We start from the raw sequence: 18,169 nt of genomic DNA on the forward strand, positions 1-18,169 counted from the left end.
GTAATGCACATGGGACTTTGGAGGCACAAGGACTTCAGTTAGTATGTCCAAGGTCCCCAGCTGGAGACCTACAGTGCCATTGTTCTAACCCAGGACAGACAGACTCGATATCCACATTCTTCACTCTTCACTACCCTCTCCTCAGGTCTGCAAAACCTCTGAGCATTTAGAGCATCAGCCCAGTCTGATATGGAAGACTTGTGTGGCAGTTCTTCAGGCTGAAGGTACAGGTTGACAAGAGGAAACGGAGCAGCCAATGCTTACCTGCTCAGAAGCAGCTCAACAAAAGACCAGCTACCCGTGAGTACTGGGTCAACACTTGGCAGCCTAGCAATGTGGGCAGCAATGAGCCTATGTTCAAAAAGTACCTGCTGGGGGCATCTGTGTGGCTCTGTCAGTTGAGTGTCTGACTCTTGGTTTCAGCTCAGAACATGACCTCAGGGTTGTGAGATTGAGCCCTGCATTGGGGTCTGTGCTTGGTGGGAAGTCTGCTTGCGATTCTCTCCCTCTACTTCTGCCCCTCCCCCTGCTCATGCACTCTCCCTCTCTCAAATAAATAATTTTTTAAAGCACCTGCTGAATAAAGAGTGGAACAAATGAATTAATGAACAAATAAACAAGTGAGCTAATCAGGCACACACTGATCATTCAAACCCTAGAGTGACAACCTCTTTTCCCCACATGCACTGCACTGCCTCCCTTCTCAGTTTTTGGTCTTCAGTAAAGCAGCTGGTATCTGAAAGCACATATTGTGACACAGTTTTTTTTTTTTTAAGATTTTATTTACTTATTCATAGAGACACAGCTAGAGAGAGAGAGTCAGAGACACAGGCAGAGGGAGAAGCAGGCTCCATGCAGGGAGCCCGATGTGGGACTCGATCCCGGGTCTCCAGGATCACACCCTGGGCTGCAGGCGGCGCTAAACCGCTGCACCACCGGGGCTGCTCTATTTGACACAGTTTTGAAAGTCCCTTGGGGCTAGGGCTGGTCTCAACATGTGCCTGCCCTTGTGCTCATGTTAAACACATCCCAACCTAAATTCACCACCAAGTCCTAAACCATTTTAAACTGTATCTGGAGAGCCTTCCCTTAAAAGTTTGCTTTTAGAAATCCATTTTTAACAATCACTTTCCTAAGAGACCTTTCCTGGTTCTCCTAGAGCCAAATATAATTTCTTCCTCCTTTGATCAAACTGTAACTCTCTGACACTCTCTGCATTTATCTTACTCTATTTAGTGCCATAAGCATTTTTATATTAGACCTACAAATCCCTTCACTGGACTGTGTGTTTCTGGATGGCAGGAAGGGAGCTATTCAGATTAATAGCAGAGATCACATATTGAGTACTGGCCACGGAAGGAGGGCTTTCCACCCTCACCACCTTTTCACCCAAGTATGAGGTTCACTGTTTTACAGACAGAGAAACTAAAAATAACTTGCATGGCTCAAGTTCAAGAGGGTTAAGCAACTATAGGCGATTCTGGTGAGTGGCCAAATTCAAACCCAGGCCCATTACATGCAGAAGTTCATGTCCTGAATCACAAAACCCCAACCTGCCATATGGGCAGTCCCATCCCCTGGACCTTGAGTACAAAAGACGCTCAAGACATTTTAGGAAACGTGAGCAGAGGCTAAGAATATAGTAAGGCACGGTGGTGGCCATGAAGACCAGTCCTAGGGGAATAAAGGAAGGACACGCACTCAGGTCAAGTCTCTGATTCATCCCCTTCACTCATACATTCCAGTTGCATCCTAGGGCAGCACCCAGCCCATGCACACCAGGGGGCCCTTCCTTTGCGCTTGGTGGCCAAGACAAATGAAAGATGGTGGCAAAAGCTGCCCCAGGGCTCACCCTCAAGGTCGTGATGGTGGCAGGATCCCGGAGCCGGCCCTCCTCATCTTTCAGATTGTAACCTTCTGGCCTCTTATCACGTTCGCTGACTTTCCACAGCTTCACAGTTTTATCTGTGGAGGGCAACCAGAGGAAATCAAAAGTACAGTGAAAACAAGCTTGTCAAGGTGTTCTATGTGTGGATGGCAGGTGGAGAGGGGTGGAGAAGCAGGGAGAGGTGGAGATGAGCACCGGAGACATGCTACCGACGCTGGTTTGAGTCAAGGGCTCAGGGCATAAATCTCATTTGTCTGGAGGCAGCGCTCATGTTTCAAAATAAAACCATATTATACCCAGACCAATGGTTTTCCTGACAATGGCCTATGAAATATGGAGCTTAACCATTATTTTGGTTCATTCAATAAAAATATTTATTGAACACTGAATAAGAGGAGCCACATGGACAGAATTAGCTGTGTAACTATATTATCAGCACTTGCCCTGGACAATTTATTTAATGTGTACCCTAACCTCGGGAGGTAGGTAACCCCATTTCAGTGTCTACCCCACAAGCACTGCCCTGACCATGACCTGTATTTCCATGATCTGTATTTCCTCACCCTTTCTGGTCTCACTGATTGCCTCCTTTGCCCTGTGCTCCAGCCACATGGCTTCCTCACGGCCCCCGATACACGTCACCTCCACTCTTGCCTCGGACTTTGCACTAGCTGCGCTTTTTGCTCAAAAGCCCTTGACCCTCTTCTTCATGTGACTTGTTCCTTCCCTTTGCTCTGTGTGAGTCCCACCCTCAGAGGGGCCTTTCCTAACCAACCTACATCAAAACGTCCCCACCATTCTCTCGCCTGCTCCTCCTGCTTCAAAATATTGGTGCTTCTCTCTATCTGATATAGGCTTTTTTATGTCTCCCTTCCTAGAAACTCACTGGAGGCAGGATTCTGTGTTGTCCATCACTACACATCCAGCATCCACAACAGTGCCTGGGACACAGTGGATGTTCAATACATATTAGGTGCATGAATGAATGAATCCTATCTCTACAGTGCATATCTTGCTAGCGATACTCAGAGATATACAATGGTAAGAACATTCATCAAAATGCTCCTTTCCCCTCGCACTCTCCTTGGAATCTCCAGCTGGAAACTACCTTTCTCACCTGTGTACTGTTCCAGAGCTTTATATCACTAGCTGACACCTATCATTCTCCATAGCAATAAAGCAAGACAAGATCTCCAATGTCTACAGGGGTGAGGCAGTCCAGGGGAATGAGTGCGAGGGGCTGGGGGCTCTGGGAGGCAGGAGATGGCATGCCTCACCTGTAGGCTTTTGATCCCATTTTTTAAGTAAACATGTTTGGGCCAATCAGATCATATGTGGGGGCCATGTGACTTGTAGGCTTTGCCGAACAGGTCCTACCTTCACTATTTGTACTTCCTCTAGCTTTTCTTGTGGAAGGCCCCTTCCTTAAATACCTCCTCTGTACCTTCCTCTGTGCCTGCACAGGGTAGGCTTTGGAACCACACAAGCTCGGGCCACACCCTCACTCCCACTCCAGCCAGCCAAGCGGCTGATGACTGGGATTCTCATGTAGTAGGTGCCTAGTTTCTTCAAGTGACAGGAGCACCCGATTGATCAGGAGAAAGAGTACAGAATGCCTAATTCAATTTGAACCTCAGAGCAGCAACAAATGACATTTTAGGATGTGTCCCAAATATTTCCACCTCACAAATAAAGACACTTAACTTTTCTATGCTTTGGTTTCTTTATTATTAAGTTGGGGCAAACAGTGTCTTCCCCACGGGGCTCTCAGAAGGATTACACGGAACACCCTGTGTACGGTGTTGAACACGGGTGGCCTTCTAATACTGGCTGACAAAGGGCAGCTGTTATTAGAATTAGCAAAGTGGGCGACTATTCTCTGATAATAACATGTTGCTCTGACAGCAACAGTTTCATCCCAGGGTGACGTCAGCACATTTTGTTTCCTCCCTAACACTGTGGGCAGAAGAGCCACCCCTCCCCCAGCCTCTATTAGGGTTCCTTTTCTCCTTCACTTCACCACCTCATCTTCCTTCCCACGCCTCCTCACCAAAGGCCTTGTTCCCGGAGGTCTGAAATGCACCTTCTCCTGAAGTGGGCTTTCAGCAACCATCTGGCTACTTTAACAGGTAAGTACCCCTGTTTCCTCTTATCTGGGGACTCCTCCAGCTGGTCATGTCTGCTGGCACACCTGCTGGGTTGCTAAATGTAAGATCTGTGTGCTCTGAACTGTGTGCTCCCCCCGGCTTGTATTGGGAAAGAAGGCAAGGAAGCCTTTCCTGAGACATTGAGTTGAATTCTGAACTTCCTACCCATACACCAACATGCCTCTGGTCCTACCCTCTCTGGACACACTGCAGCATAATGCCCGGTATTGTAGGGTGAGAAAATGAAGCAGAGACTCTGCTTTATACAGTCATTGGATTAGTGATGGTCAGCTGTGACTCAGAACAACACAAAAAGGGGACTTTCAACACCAAATATTTTCTATTGCTTGGCTTTGGAATATATCCTGTCCCATTTGGCAATTCTTCTATTTCTCTTATTATGGATGATACATTGCTACACAGAGAAATAGAGATATCACAGGTAAAACATAAAGGGCAAGAATCAACTATAATCCCTCTAGTCAGGGACTATCCTTGTTAACATTTTGCAGAGACATTTGCAGTATTGTTTCTCTACATTTTGGCAGGAAGAGTACAAACCTCAATAGGGATACTGCATGTACAGATTTTGTATTTTCTCATTTTATTTCCTTTTATTATGCAAGTGGTAAATGTAATTGCAAAAACTGAAAATAAGCCCTAAAGTTAAAAATAAATAAATGAAAACCTTCCTCAATTCCACTAGATAAAGTATTATAAGAATTTTGAATGAAATATCCTTTCATTATATTTATGTATATAATTATATAACTTAATATATGTAATATGCTGCATAGTTTATTTTTTCCTGATCCTATCCATACTAACATCTACTCCTATAAATATATAATTTATAAGAATAAGAATTTCTTGATAATTAAAGGTTGAATAATGGGAGATTTATTAGCAAATTATAGAAAACTCATACAAGGGAATGCTATGCAGTCATCGAAAATGTGATGATATTTTAGAAGAATATTTAACAACTAGGAAGATATTACTATTGTTAAGTGTTATATTATTAAGTAAAAAAATTTGTTGCAGAACAGCTTATCAAATAATCCCACTTTTGTTAAGAAGCAAAAAGATTTATCTATTTATCCATGTCTCTGCTTTTTTCTTTAAAAGACATCAACACTGGTTCTCTCTGGGTGTAAACACTTTGTTATTATCTTCATTTTGCTTCCTTGTATTTTCTAAAAAAAAATTTTACGGTGAACACACACTACGTTCATAGCTCACAAAACAAATCATTTCCCTTTCCCTCTCATCCTAAGAATTAAGATAGAAGTAGAAAGCTAGGTAAAGCAACGTGTTTGTACCTGGCAAATAATTTCAAAGTACTGATTCACAATGGAATGTTGGTTTTATTTTTCATGAAAAATGGTAAAGTTGAAAATATATGCTAGCAGAATGTAAAAACTGCCCCAAACTGTAATGAGATAAGCACTTTTTTTTTTTTTTAAAGATAATTGATGGCAAATTCAATCCAATTCCCCATGGCTGGGTTGCCTGGAGTCATTCTCGACTTTATTATCACACAATTTTTCTTGACTTAGTATCTTGAAGCTTTGTGGATAAAAAAGTCTAAGGAACATGTGGCTGTTACTATGAGTAATGACTTTTTCTTTTTTCTGGCTGGCTCTCTGAATAGTTTATCATTACTTGTGGCAGCTTTTAAACACAATCTTATCATCTATCTTCATTTTCTCTTTTGTACAGTAATTCCAATTGTCTTTCATTAATTTTTGCATGTTAACCTATTTGGCTTAAGGGGAATTCTCAACCTCAATATTAGTACAAAAAAGAAAATCGCAGAAGAACATGGGAATTTTTCTTCTCAGAATCATTTTGAGATGCTGTTGGCATATGAAATAGCATCCCAAATGGGAAGATAATATCCTTGTTAATCAAAAAACTATTTAAAAACTCAATTAACAGAACATTATGCTATATAATTAATCTTCATTGCATTTCAATGATTGCCATCCCATCCCCCCCACAAAGCACTTAATAAGTCTTTGGGTTTTATAGTAATAATCAATAGGGTAAATTTTGTAATATAAAGTAAGTTAGCCATAGACGATAATCAGACACTTTTACTGCCTGAAATGATTAAGTCAACATCATCAGAAGTCTCTTTTATTCTAAAGCGTTGGATACACAGGGCTTTTGAGTAAAACTTCAACAGCAAAACGAAAAAAAACAAAAAGAAGAAGAAGAAGGAAAAACATGCATGTGGTCTGGCTTTCAAGAAATCTGAGCTGAAAAAAGTAAAGTGAACAATACATACAGTTCTGAGAAACAATCAAATTACTGAGAATCTTAAAAAACAGAGGAGTGGAGATCTGGTCATGTTGCGATAAGCCATGCTTGAATAACCCTAAACTGGCTATTTCAGAAGTGCCCATGTTCAAGTTTGTACACTGGCTTTGTCATCAAGGGAGTTTTAGTTCATATGCTTTAAAAACTTTTCCCCTTCTTTTCAGAAGATTAACATAATACTCACTGTAAAAGCTTAGCAAGTAAAAAATGATAAAAGGAACAAAATCTACAAGACATTCAACATGCATGGTCCAAAATTAATCATAAATCTTTCTGTGTGCTTCCTGTCTTTAAAAACGTTAATATATATCTGATCATATTATATACATGTGAGCATGGCCTTGTCAGTGCTGGGCATAGGTAAAAAGCAAATTCCTGCCTTCTTGACTTATATTAAATGTATATCCCTCTGAGGCAGACTCACATGTGGGATGAAATGAAGTGCTCTCCAGCTTGGTAGCGGGTTTTCAATTTTTATACACTAATCCTCTGAATTGTTATGCTATTCAATTAGCACCCTTTAGTATGTGATTTTACTCTGAATTGTTCTGAGCATAGATGGCTTCTTTCAGCAAGGGTATTATGAACCTTTAGGGTAGGTCATTTCACTGCATGAAAGTTTACCAAACAAATACGGAATTTGGCTCTCTGTTCAACCCCTAATGTCCTCTCTCTCTGACCTATTTCTATCAACTTCCCCTATAATAACAAATGGTATAAGAAGAGGACGGAAGGACCCAGAGAGAAAGAAATCACTTTTTGGTCTATTCTTTGGTAGGTCCCCCTGTCTTCTTGACCTGTGCTCCCGGCCAAGAACTTGATGGTGTAAGAGAGACACAGCCATTTCCTTTACGAACCCCCAAATACATCCAGGAACTAATAATTTTGATTCAGTATGCCCAACTCACAGGGATGGCATGTTGAATTGTCTGAACTGTATTCCCAGAATAACATTTAGTCAATCTTAAGAAAGGAAGTCAGATTCTAAAAACACCTGGAAATAATCTGCACTAGTCAAAAACTACGGACAATGGGTCTCACATAATTTGGTCATAAATCCATTATTTTTAAAAAGGATAATTGCTATGTGCTGAGGGGATACCCTGTGCTGAGAACTCTGGTAGGCATCTTGCATATACTGTTTGAAAGTTTTTCAACAGCTCAAAAAGTGAGCTCAAGAGAGATGGAAATACATGGTTTGCTGATTGTATCTCTGCAATTACCAAACAGGCAAAGTCACCTCCACGTACCATTAGTAGACAGAAGGAAGTAGGCTGCATTCTGCTGAGGGAGCCATCTTATTTTATTGATTTTTTCTTCTATTTCTAAACTCTTCAGGTAATCGAACTCGGGTTCATGGCTCTGGAATGTGCTGTAAACATTGTATTCACCCCTACGATGAACCTGATTTTTACTCTGTAGGAAGGGAAAAAAAAACACACACACAAAAGAAATGAAATCATATAAGCCAACTGCAAATTCACCAATTCCTTTTTTCTTTTTTTCCAGCATTAGAGTCCCTTGGGTGGGCTGGTCAGGCCACGTCAGTGTAGAATGAGGGCAGACCCATGGCAACTAGTTGATCTTACCTTACTGGCCTCCCCAGCATTTGATTGTGCATCCCTGTTGGTCATAACTGGCACCTCCAATATACATCTATTTATTTATAAATTATATGCATGAACTTCTGCACTAATATATAGCAGGTACAAAATACACATAGAAATAGATGTCAAAATAGGACACGATTTAAAAATGCATATAAAGAGAAGTTCTAATATTTTCTTTCTACATCCTAATAGAGGTCTCAGACACCCTTAGGAGGGAGCCATCCCACAGCCACATCCACACTGACCTATATTAATCCCTCACAAAGACTCCAAAGTAATGATATCTATACCTTTTGCTGGCCTTTTAAAATCACACTGGATCCTCACAGAACCTCTGAGAGGTAAGCAGTGCAGGGAAATGGACCAAAGAGGTTCAGAGGTATTAAAATGACCTCTCCAAGGTCACACAGCTTATACACAGATTTGGGCATCCGATCTCTCCCTTCCCCATTTTCTTGTGGCACAAGAGACAAAACAGACATTGGCACAGAGATGCCACAGGAGTCCCTGGAGGACTGTCAGACTCTACCTCTGGCTTCCCCTCAGCTCCGGTTATGCATAGCGTGGAACCACAGGAACTACGCAAAAGATGGGAGAATGAAAGAGGATAGGATCTGCAGAAGGGCACAAGGGTAAGAAGAGGGTGGAAAGGAGAACAAAGAGGGTGTGAGGGAAAGATGAGAAGGAAAAAAAAAGGGGGGGGGAGCTTTTATTGCAGGTGTTACAGGACATTATTACCAAGCGCTTCCAGATTCAGGCTTTGGAAAACCGCATACAAATTCAAATTCAGGTCTTACCACACATTTGTCATAGAAACTTGACTCTAAAGAAAAGTCTCAATTAGAAATACACAATCATATTCCTGGATGGATATTGAACATTCAAACCCAAGTCTCCATTTATTCCATTTGACGGGTGATGGTGCTGATGGCCAGTGTGGGGTGTGTTTGCAAGGGTGCTGAGGGTCTACGAGCAAATTCTCCCAGAGTGTGCCTCCTGAGAAGCCACTCACACAAGTTGGCAGTGGGCCTGACCCTAGACGTTGTCCTATGGCTTTCTCAGGCTTCGCGTTCATTCCAACCCGAAGCCTTGCCGCAAAGCGGAACACTCAACTGTATGCTACCAACCTCCATGTCTATATTTTATTGAACAAAACCACCCTCCTCCTTTGGAAAAACGTGTGCCCTTTCCTTCTGCTACTGACTCAGGCTTCCCAAATAGTTCAGTCAATTAAATAGGTGAAATCCATAAATAGCTAATGGAAATCATGATATAGAATATGACCGGCAACATGCTGCCTTGGGTAATTTATGTTAAATAGTTGCTCTGGTTCTTCTTTATCATCACTATGAACCTAATTAGATTTTTTTTTTTAATGGAAGAAGGTTTGAAAATCAGTTTTCAAAGGACTTTTAATGCTAATATCCTGCTTACTACAGAGACAGCCAGTCCACCTTAACAATAAATTTATGTGTGTTGATTTGCTACCATCCAAATCAGACTGTCAAGTGTGTGTAGTATGTGCCAGACCAATTAGCACTAAGCAGCTCTGGAAAAGCAGGAAAAATTCCAGGTCACGAAGAGCTATTAGTTCCTACTTGCCAACCACATTTTCGTGTTTCCAGGGCCAATGGAATAGGCCGGGTGCCTGATTTAATGCTGAACACTTGAATTTCTACGGAACCCCGAGGGATCACGATGCCCTTATAGAAATTAATTGCAAATAATGTGCAATTACCAAATATATCACCTCTAAATGAGGCTTTCCTTTTTTTGAGGGAAGGTGGAACATAAATGGCTTTGAGGCACAAAGCAGGCTTTAAATTGCTAGGGAAGTCTCTTGCGAAACCTTCCTCCTGCACTGGGCCTCCCCCTGCACTGGGCCTGGTGAATCTCAGAGGCAGGCGGTAACAGATGGGAGAGGTCCTAGAACACACACCGGCCTGCTGGAAGCCCCAGAACCATGCCAGGGGAGGCCAAGGAAATCAGATTGGGTTGTAATTCCATTCTGACAAAACAGAAGCAGGCACCAAAAACTCAATTTATATGAAAAAGAGAAACAATTCCTAGTGGAACCCAAGTCTCAGGAGGAAATGGGCTTTTCTGAGATTCAATTCACTGGAAGTTGGAACTCCTGCTCCGAACGCACACAGCACTGAGCTCCAGGGACCGTGATGACTCCTACAGTAAAGTGCACGCCACATGCATGGCTGAGATGTTATTTTGTGGGTTCTCACCCCCTTTGGTAGGGTGAACTGTCCCTTTCTTCTCCACTGACCCAAGGTGTCCTTTTCATATCTGTTGGCAAAGAGCTATCTTTTCCCCCTCCTACATATTCTGCAGGAGCACCTGAAATCTGGAGACTTCGTTTCAAAGGCTGGAAAAGAAATCCCAGTCAAAAAGGAGTTCTCTGCTCAGCAGCACCCATGGTGTTTTGCAGGTCGGATGGGAAGTGAGGTCATTTTGAATGTGCAACACCCAGGTTTGGAAAGATTAGGCTCTAGCATCGGGTGCTTTCAATGAGCCTGAATGTGGAACTGTTGATGTTAATGACTTTTTGGCAGTTTTTAGCTTGCGAGCAAAGCAGCAAAGAGGCAAGGTTAAGGGCGACACATGAGGATTAAGGAACAGTAGGAGGCCTCCTTTAAAAAGAGAAGAAAATGGGCATTTTGCATTCACTGCCACTTACCTCCTGCTCTCGTTGAAATATTACAACCCGACCCCCCTTGTCCCCTGTCGCTAGTAATTCTCCCGTGTGGTTGAATTCTACCGTAGAGATAATGTCAGCTGAAAAGGAGAAGACAAAGGCAATTAAAGTAACTGCACACTTACTTTGAAACGATAGATAATAGATATACTTTTCTGTACACTGAAGGGCTCTGGGCTTTGTCTCTGCAGTGGAATTTATAAGAATTTGATGCTCCATATTTTAAGTGCCACGAGGAGTGGCGTTTGAGAAAGGCAATTTCCTAGATGCCCACACGGCAGCATGGGCTCTTGGAACATCTGGGATGACAAAAGGAGAAGCACATACAGACCCATTTGTTTGGGGCAAAAGAAAACGCCTTTCCTTAATGCCCCCAGGAAATGGCAATGTTTGCTTCTTGCTTTTGATTTTTAAGAATTTTTACCAACCGGGGACCTTTTACCCACCCGGGGCCTTGGGCCTCCTCCTTCCTTCTACACAGAGAAACTTCCCCAAACAGGTTTCAGTTGTGGCCTTTTGAAAGCAGGCTGAAGACTGTGAAGCACCAGGGCTGGGGGTGCTTGAAGCTCAGATGTGGGGATGCAACAGGAAGGTACCACTGGGATGCTAGGAGGCAGAAACTCAGCCTGACCACAAATACTCCAGGTTGACCCAGGCTCCCTCTTCCCCGGTGAGCCCAACACCCCCATCTGGAAGAGCATGGCCTTACTCCAACCCCAGGAGCAAGATGTTGAGAACCGGGTCACGAGGTCAGAGGGGAGAGGGCAATTTGTACTCTGTTATTTCAGAATGAAGAAAATACACAGGCGCCAGGAACTCAGATCACTGATAATTGCTGAAGGAATGCCAGCCTGCCAGGTCTTTCTTCAACCCTGGTTACCCTGGAGCAACACGGACAGGTAAATTACCTATGATTGGATTTATTAGGGCTATTTTTAGAAAAATGTCAGAGGTTAATTCCTCTGCAATTATTTCCCTGCAGGGCTCCAACAATTGCTACCCAGAGTACAAATGAGTTTTTTAAAAACAAAACAAAACAACAACAACAACAAAAAAAACAAGAGGCAGGGGAATTATGACTATGGCCTTTGACAGAGGAACATTCTGAAGATTATGTCCAGGTGAGGAAAGCAAAGGGGAGACAGTGAGGTGGAAAACGAAGGCAATTACCCCTGAAAAATTCAAATCTCAAATCTCACTTTAATATCATCATTTCAGGATTTTCTTTGTATGCCTGATTTATTCAGGTAAGTAGTGTAAAATTCTCCACTTTGCAGGGAACAGTGCCGTTCTACATACAAAAACACTTCGATAGTCATTCTCTTTGCAGAAGTAAAAAGACTAAGGACAAGCCAAGGCCACTCTCAAGTAGGGAGCATTTAAAAGAACAATTCATGATTTCCTGTTTTGGCTTCTTGGGTGTCTGACTCCAGTGGTAGCAAATTCAAAGCCCTGTGGAGCCATGAGGCATCATGGCCCAAAGTAAACCAGGTGAAGGAGAAAGCTTCCTCTTAAGGGGAAGTGGCTACTTGTGGATATGAAATATTTCACGTGCTGCTAGATTTTTTTTTTTTTAACAAGAAGCTGGAAATCCAGATTTTATGCAAAATCTCTGAATTTTATAATATTGTCAACTATTTTACTCCCCCAAGCCATGACATTAAAAAAAAACAAACAAAAAAACAAACTCGCCTGTGGGTAGAATGTGTTTGGGAGTCATGAGTTTGTGACATCTGGTCTATCGAGTCTTTCTTCAGGAAAGGCCACCCCATTCCTTACGGATGATCTCAACTAGAGATCTAGTCTGTCCACTCAGGAAGATTCCTCCAAATGAATACGACTTTTAAGGAAAGCCAATTGAAGCTGGGCGGTTCCTTGGTTCCTGATGTAAGTTTGGAAGCTCATTTCTAGAATGAGTGTTCACTGAGGAGTAAGCAAGCCCAGCAAGGCTGAGAAGCCAGCACCTCAAGTGAATTATGACGCCACTTTCCTTTGTTAGAGTTTATGTATCTTAGCAAAGCACTTTCATGTAAAGAGGAGAGAAGGCGGCTGTGCAGGGTTTGCAGCTGCCTCAGGATGCCCTGGGAAAAGCACTTGAGCACTAGGATACACTTCTAACACTTATTACTAATTCTGGCCTTTCAGTGAGGGGTTGACAATGGGGTTATCCACGAAGCTTCCTGACTTGCGTGCAACCTAAAGTGGACGTGGCAGCTTCTGTCAGGTACCTCAGTAGGAGGCGGAAGCTCTCAAACTATTAAAGTTATAAATACCTCCTGAAGGAAAGAGTGGTGGGGAACAAAGGGGGAGCGGTGGGGAGGACCCCCTCTCTCTGGTGGACAGGTTACCAGAGTCACGTTTAGGATGTCTTTAGGTCAACAACCAGCCTAACTGCACCCTTCCTTTTAAAAAATCACGTTAACTACATTTGACCCTTCCTCTTAGAAGCAATGTTGACACAGACTCCAGAGTTCTAGAAGGTGCACTGGGAACTAAAAGATGGGCCTTCCCTGTTACTGAAGTTAGGAATCAGAAGGAAGAATTAAGCACCATTTTCCAAAGTCAGTCTCCGACTCAGTTTCCAAGAAAACATCACACCAACAGAAACAAAATTCACTCTCCAGGGATGACATACACATTTGTCTTTTTGCCCAGACTCCCTGAGAAAACGTCTTCACTCTCCCTTTCAGAGATGCACAGGTCAAAACAAGGTCGGACTCCAGCTCACAGCTGAGCCACCTGATCCAAGCTGGTGTTACTCAAACTCTGCGTTATGAGGGATCCAGGCATGGCCCCAGCTAATAAACATGACCCATTTATTTTCTAGGTGTTACAGTTATTTGTGCTATGCCTCCCTCAAGAACCTTGTAAGAGGAAAAGGTGATTGGCACAGCAGGATTCTCAAATTCTTTAGTCTTCTTGCCAGGTCCTTAGTTTTGTTTTAATCCTGCCAGTGGGCTGGTCTGTATACTAGGTTGTTTATATCCAGCTATTGTCTACCTCCCTTCAGAGCACAGGCCACTGCAGCTCGAGTTAATACCTGTTTTGAACCTTCATGTTTCCTGACTCATTTATCACTGCTAAGCCAGTAGGTGTAACCAGAATACTGTAGGGCCCCATCCACCTCTCCAGATCTTCATCTATGACTGTTTAATAATTGATGCAAACCTCATGAATCACCCTACATTCCAATTTAAGGACACTCAAACTTCTGATGCAAATAATCTGGTTTGCAATGGGCTCTCGGTAGAGCAACTGAAGTCAGAAAACCCATGCTGCTCAGGACAAAATAACTCTGGTTGAGTATAGAGAGGACGCAGTGATAATAATCAACTAGTAAGCCTGAAACAAAAACTTCATCTGAGATCATGGCCAAAAGAAGTAAATTCATCAAGTTCAACATAACTTTCACCTTTAAATGATATGTGTATGTGACAACTCATTTTATCAAATGCCGAGCCCAGTCATATTATTATATAAAAAGCTGTAAACTGGAGCTTTTTCCCTCTGTTCCAGAGAGATGTAGATAAAGTGCCTGTCTTTGACTAAAAACAAAGACCAGAGGCCAAAAACAGTTACGGAGGTCAAATGTAGTTAACGTGATTTTTTAAAAGGAAACCCTGGGAGGTATGATGTTTGCCCTGTTCCACATTTATTTGTGCTGATTTAATTTCCACAAGATGGTGGCCTGGTAACCCCATTTCTAGTTCAATAGGCACTGCCAAGACTGAGTGTTTCTTTTCTAAAATCAATCTCTGCATCTTACAAAGGTTCCAAACTAGTAAATTCATACATAAAGTCTCCATTTACCTGAATAATAGAAATTGATGTGGCCTTTAAATGCCTGTGATTAGGTTGAAGAAATGGAGGGAACCGCCAGCACATGCCCTCGTCTCTCACTGTACCACACTAGGCTGGAGCCTACACAATGCCTGGGCTGAGCACAACGATTAGGCGATGGACAACCCAAAGAGCACGGTGACTGTTTCAATCAAATGATGGCTCAGTTTAAACCTGGAGAGGACCTAAACCCAGATCCTCTGGTGGGACAAGGTCTTACTGACCAGGTCAGGAGCACTGGCCTCTCTGCATCAATCATAGGGATTCAAATGAGAAGGTAATGCAATTTAGCCTTCAAAGCCCATTAAATGTTTTATCTTTCATCTATGAAACATTTGGGAGATAATACTATAAAGTCATTTACTCTGCTTATATCAGCTGGCCAGTTCTGCTCACTCAATTCTTGGCTTTCTTCCAGATGGTAAGATGGGCTCTAGGCAGAGTTGTCTGCGTCTTTTGTGAGGATGAGGATGAGGATGTGGCCAGCCAGGACAGAAAACAGGTGCCACAGTGGAATACAGGTAGTTGATGGAAAATTTGTGTTGAGAGTGATTTGAGAGGTCACTTGCAGGCTGAAGTGCTTTAATCGGCAATGGGTCCTGCGCTACGTGGTGAGGGGCAGGGGGCAGCATGTGTATCCTTTGTGGTCACTGCATAGGGGCTTGTAGCTAGATTGGCAATGCTTTTGTGGCTCATTAAATAAACAGGGAAGACAGATTCTCAGCAGGAATTAAAATTACTCCCTCCATCTACAGAAAACGGTGGCCTCCTTCTCAGGTTCTGGTTCACGGCCCAAAGTCAGCATCCATTTTCTCAGAAGAGGTTTCCTCTGGTAAGTTTTGATAAATGAAATAGTGTGTTACAGTATATTTTCCATCTCAAAATAGGGGGATAAAATGAAGTCTGGTTATGGCCAATAAGATATGCCCAAGTTCTGCTACTGGGATTGTGTCAAATGGCCTAGTTGTTGAAAAATTTTAATATGTTGTAAAATTCAAACAAAATTGGGCAATAAAACAGTAGGTGTGCAATGACTGCAATTTTTAAAAGGTATTCTCATTTAAAAATATACTTTTAACTGGTAAAGCAATATACACTTTCATTTATTCAATAAAAACTTTCATTAATACCAAGATGGTGCTTAAAATATAAAATGAAATTTCTCTTATAATCTGACTCCCTGGAAAATAATAATTAACTCCTATAAATACACACACACAGGCAAATAGTCAAAGGCCTAAGTCTGTTGTTAGAGTCCAAAATGATGTTCTAGTGTAGGATGTTAATGATTTAACTTTTCTTATAGCCTTTTTCTTTTTTTTTTTTTAATTTATTTTTTATTGGTGTTTAATTTACTAACATACAGAATAACCCCCAGTGCCCGTCACCCATTCACTCCCACCCCCCGCCCTCCTCCCCTTCTACCACCCCTAGTTCGTTTTCTAAGTTTTTCAGGATTTTCTAATTTTTTTTTAAATCAGGACCATCAATCTTGAATAATTTTTAACTTGTAAGCAATTTTAATTGGTTTTCAAACTGAATACAAGATTTTAGCATTTATCTCAGCGATTCTATAGACGTTTTAAACAATTTCTTTTTAGGGAAGCTTGGTGGTTCAGCGGTTGAGCATCTGCCTTCAGTTGAGGGCATGATCCTGGGATCTGGGATCAAGTTCTGCATCGGGCTCCCTGCAGGGAGCCTGCTTTTCCCTCTGCCTATGTCTCTCCCTCTCTTACTCTGTCTCTTATGAATAAATAAATAAATCTTTTAAAAATTATTTTTAAATTAAATTTTAAGTTCCCAGATAGTAAAATTCACTCTTTGTGCCATACAGTTTTATGGGTTTGGATCAGTGGGTATAGAGGTGTATCCACTACCACCACCATGATATAGAACAGTTTCCAAATGTCAAAACCACTGTGAAGGTACAGAGGCTTAATACTGCTGGCTTCTATAGAAATGGCTCAAGTGGGAACCAATGCTCATTTCTCACTAGTGAGAGTCAAAGGTTTTATTTTTTAATCTCACTGTTTAGATAGTATCACTATTTAAAATTCTGCTTTTAGAGTGGCCGGAAACTAAACTCATCAATATGCCTTTGTTAGCCTGCATCACAAAGTAGGTTTATGCATTAAGTTTTCTGCCTGTGAATTCAAAGTTTTCTTGGTAATGAAACAGGACTATGTTTCAGCCCTTAGTTCAGTAGTAGCATTAGCTTTGTAACTCAGTACTATTTCTCACATTCCTGGAGCTCAGTTCTAAGTGACAGCAGTAGTAAATATCAAGCACTGAGCAGTGAAAACAAGTGGATCTAATTTTGTTCACGAATTTTGTTTATTGGCAAGAGCTTCCCAGTGAGAAGGATTCTGATATCATGCTGGGCTTGGTGGGAAGGTGCTGAGATCAACTGGTTATGTCCAGCATGGGTATGGCAATGGCCAGTACACATGCCATGTGCTTGCTATCCTAACCTTCTGTGTGTAATAGACACTCTCTGACTGATCCAGACTTGATTCCTTTGTCACCCAACCATTGTCTGGTATTTAGATACTGAATCCTTTTCCTTTCATTTGAATGTAATTAATTCTGTGCATATTGGTTTTAACTTCAATCTGGCACTGGTATTCCTCCTATACGAAAGAAAGCAGGTGGAAGGGTCCAATAGTCCCAATTCCCAAGAACTTATCACAACTGCTGCTTCCTATGTAATTGCAAGCCCAGTGCTGGAAAGTGGGCACTGTTTCAATGTCAGCCTGCCGGTGTAGACCAAGCATACTAAGGGCAAGTAATGTCTTGTGACAGATACTCTCAGTTAGCAGCTCCCACCTGGTGCTTTTCTTCTTTGCCTGTCTCCCACTATAGAGGCTGAAAAATCCAGATTCTTGCTTCCCAGCCTCCCTTGTATCTAGGGATGGCCATGTGACTGAAACATGGCTTGTGAGGCACACAGGAAGGTCTGCTGGGGAGCAAGGAGGCAGAGATTCTGGGAACAAGTTTTCCTCCCTGAATTAAAGGAAGGAATCAAGTGAGGAGCAACTTTTTGGCTACACTTACATACTCCTTGCATAATACTATTTTTTTAAAGATTGTATTTATTTATTTTGAGAAAGAGAGAGAGAGAGAGAAAGAGTACATGAGTGAGCAGGGGTAGGGGCAGAGGGAGAGAGACAATCTCAAGCAGACTCCCCACAGAGCATGGAGCCCTGACATGGGATGTGAGGCTTAATATCATGACCCCGACATCATGACCTGAGCCAAACCCAAAAGTTGGATGCTCAACTGACTGAGCCACCCAGGCACTGCCCCCCATACCACTGCTTTTGCATTTGATTTTATGTGGCCACAACTGGTGAGGCTGTGGCAGCCATCATCTGACATGAGGTGACAAGCCATGATACTGAATATGACAGATGGAAGAAAGGGACAATGTCCTTGGTGACATCACTGAATTGCAAAAGCCTACAAGAGTCTGAACTTGTTAAACAATAGATACCAAGGGGTTTAAACCACTGCTCACTAGATTTTCTGTTATTTGTATCTAAATGCATACATAATAAACATGTCTTTCTGTCTTTATTCTCTTCATACATTATGCACAGGGCTAGACTATCAATACAAGTTGAACTGGGAAAAAAATGGTTCTTTGTCTTGC

At 42.1% G+C, this 18,169-nt stretch overlaps 1 protein-coding gene across 16 annotated transcripts in view; it reads right to left on the bottom strand.

Moving 5' to 3' along the window:
• Positions 1 to 18,169, bottom strand: part of PPP2R2B (protein phosphatase 2 regulatory subunit Bbeta) — a 439,907-nt gene that overhangs the window by 94,892 nt on the left and 326,846 nt on the right. For all 16 annotated transcript variants that reach the window (XM_038530532.1, XM_038530535.1, XM_038530529.1 and 13 more), the window contains 3 exons: positions 10,660 to 10,757; positions 7,611 to 7,776; positions 1,853 to 1,965 (listed from right to left, as the gene is read on the bottom strand). In XM_038530532.1, coding sequence (XP_038386460.1) covers positions 1,853 to 1,965; positions 7,611 to 7,776; positions 10,660 to 10,757 — 377 coding nt within the window. The remainder of the gene's footprint in view (positions 1 to 1,852; positions 1,966 to 7,610; positions 7,777 to 10,659; positions 10,758 to 18,169) is intronic.

Source organism: Canis lupus, chromosome 2 (genome assembly GCF_011100685.1).
Source record: "Canis lupus familiaris isolate Mischka breed German Shepherd chromosome 2, alternate assembly UU_Cfam_GSD_1.0, whole genome shotgun sequence".
In the NCBI taxonomy this organism is placed as follows: Eukaryota; Metazoa; Chordata; class Mammalia; order Carnivora; family Canidae; genus Canis; species Canis lupus.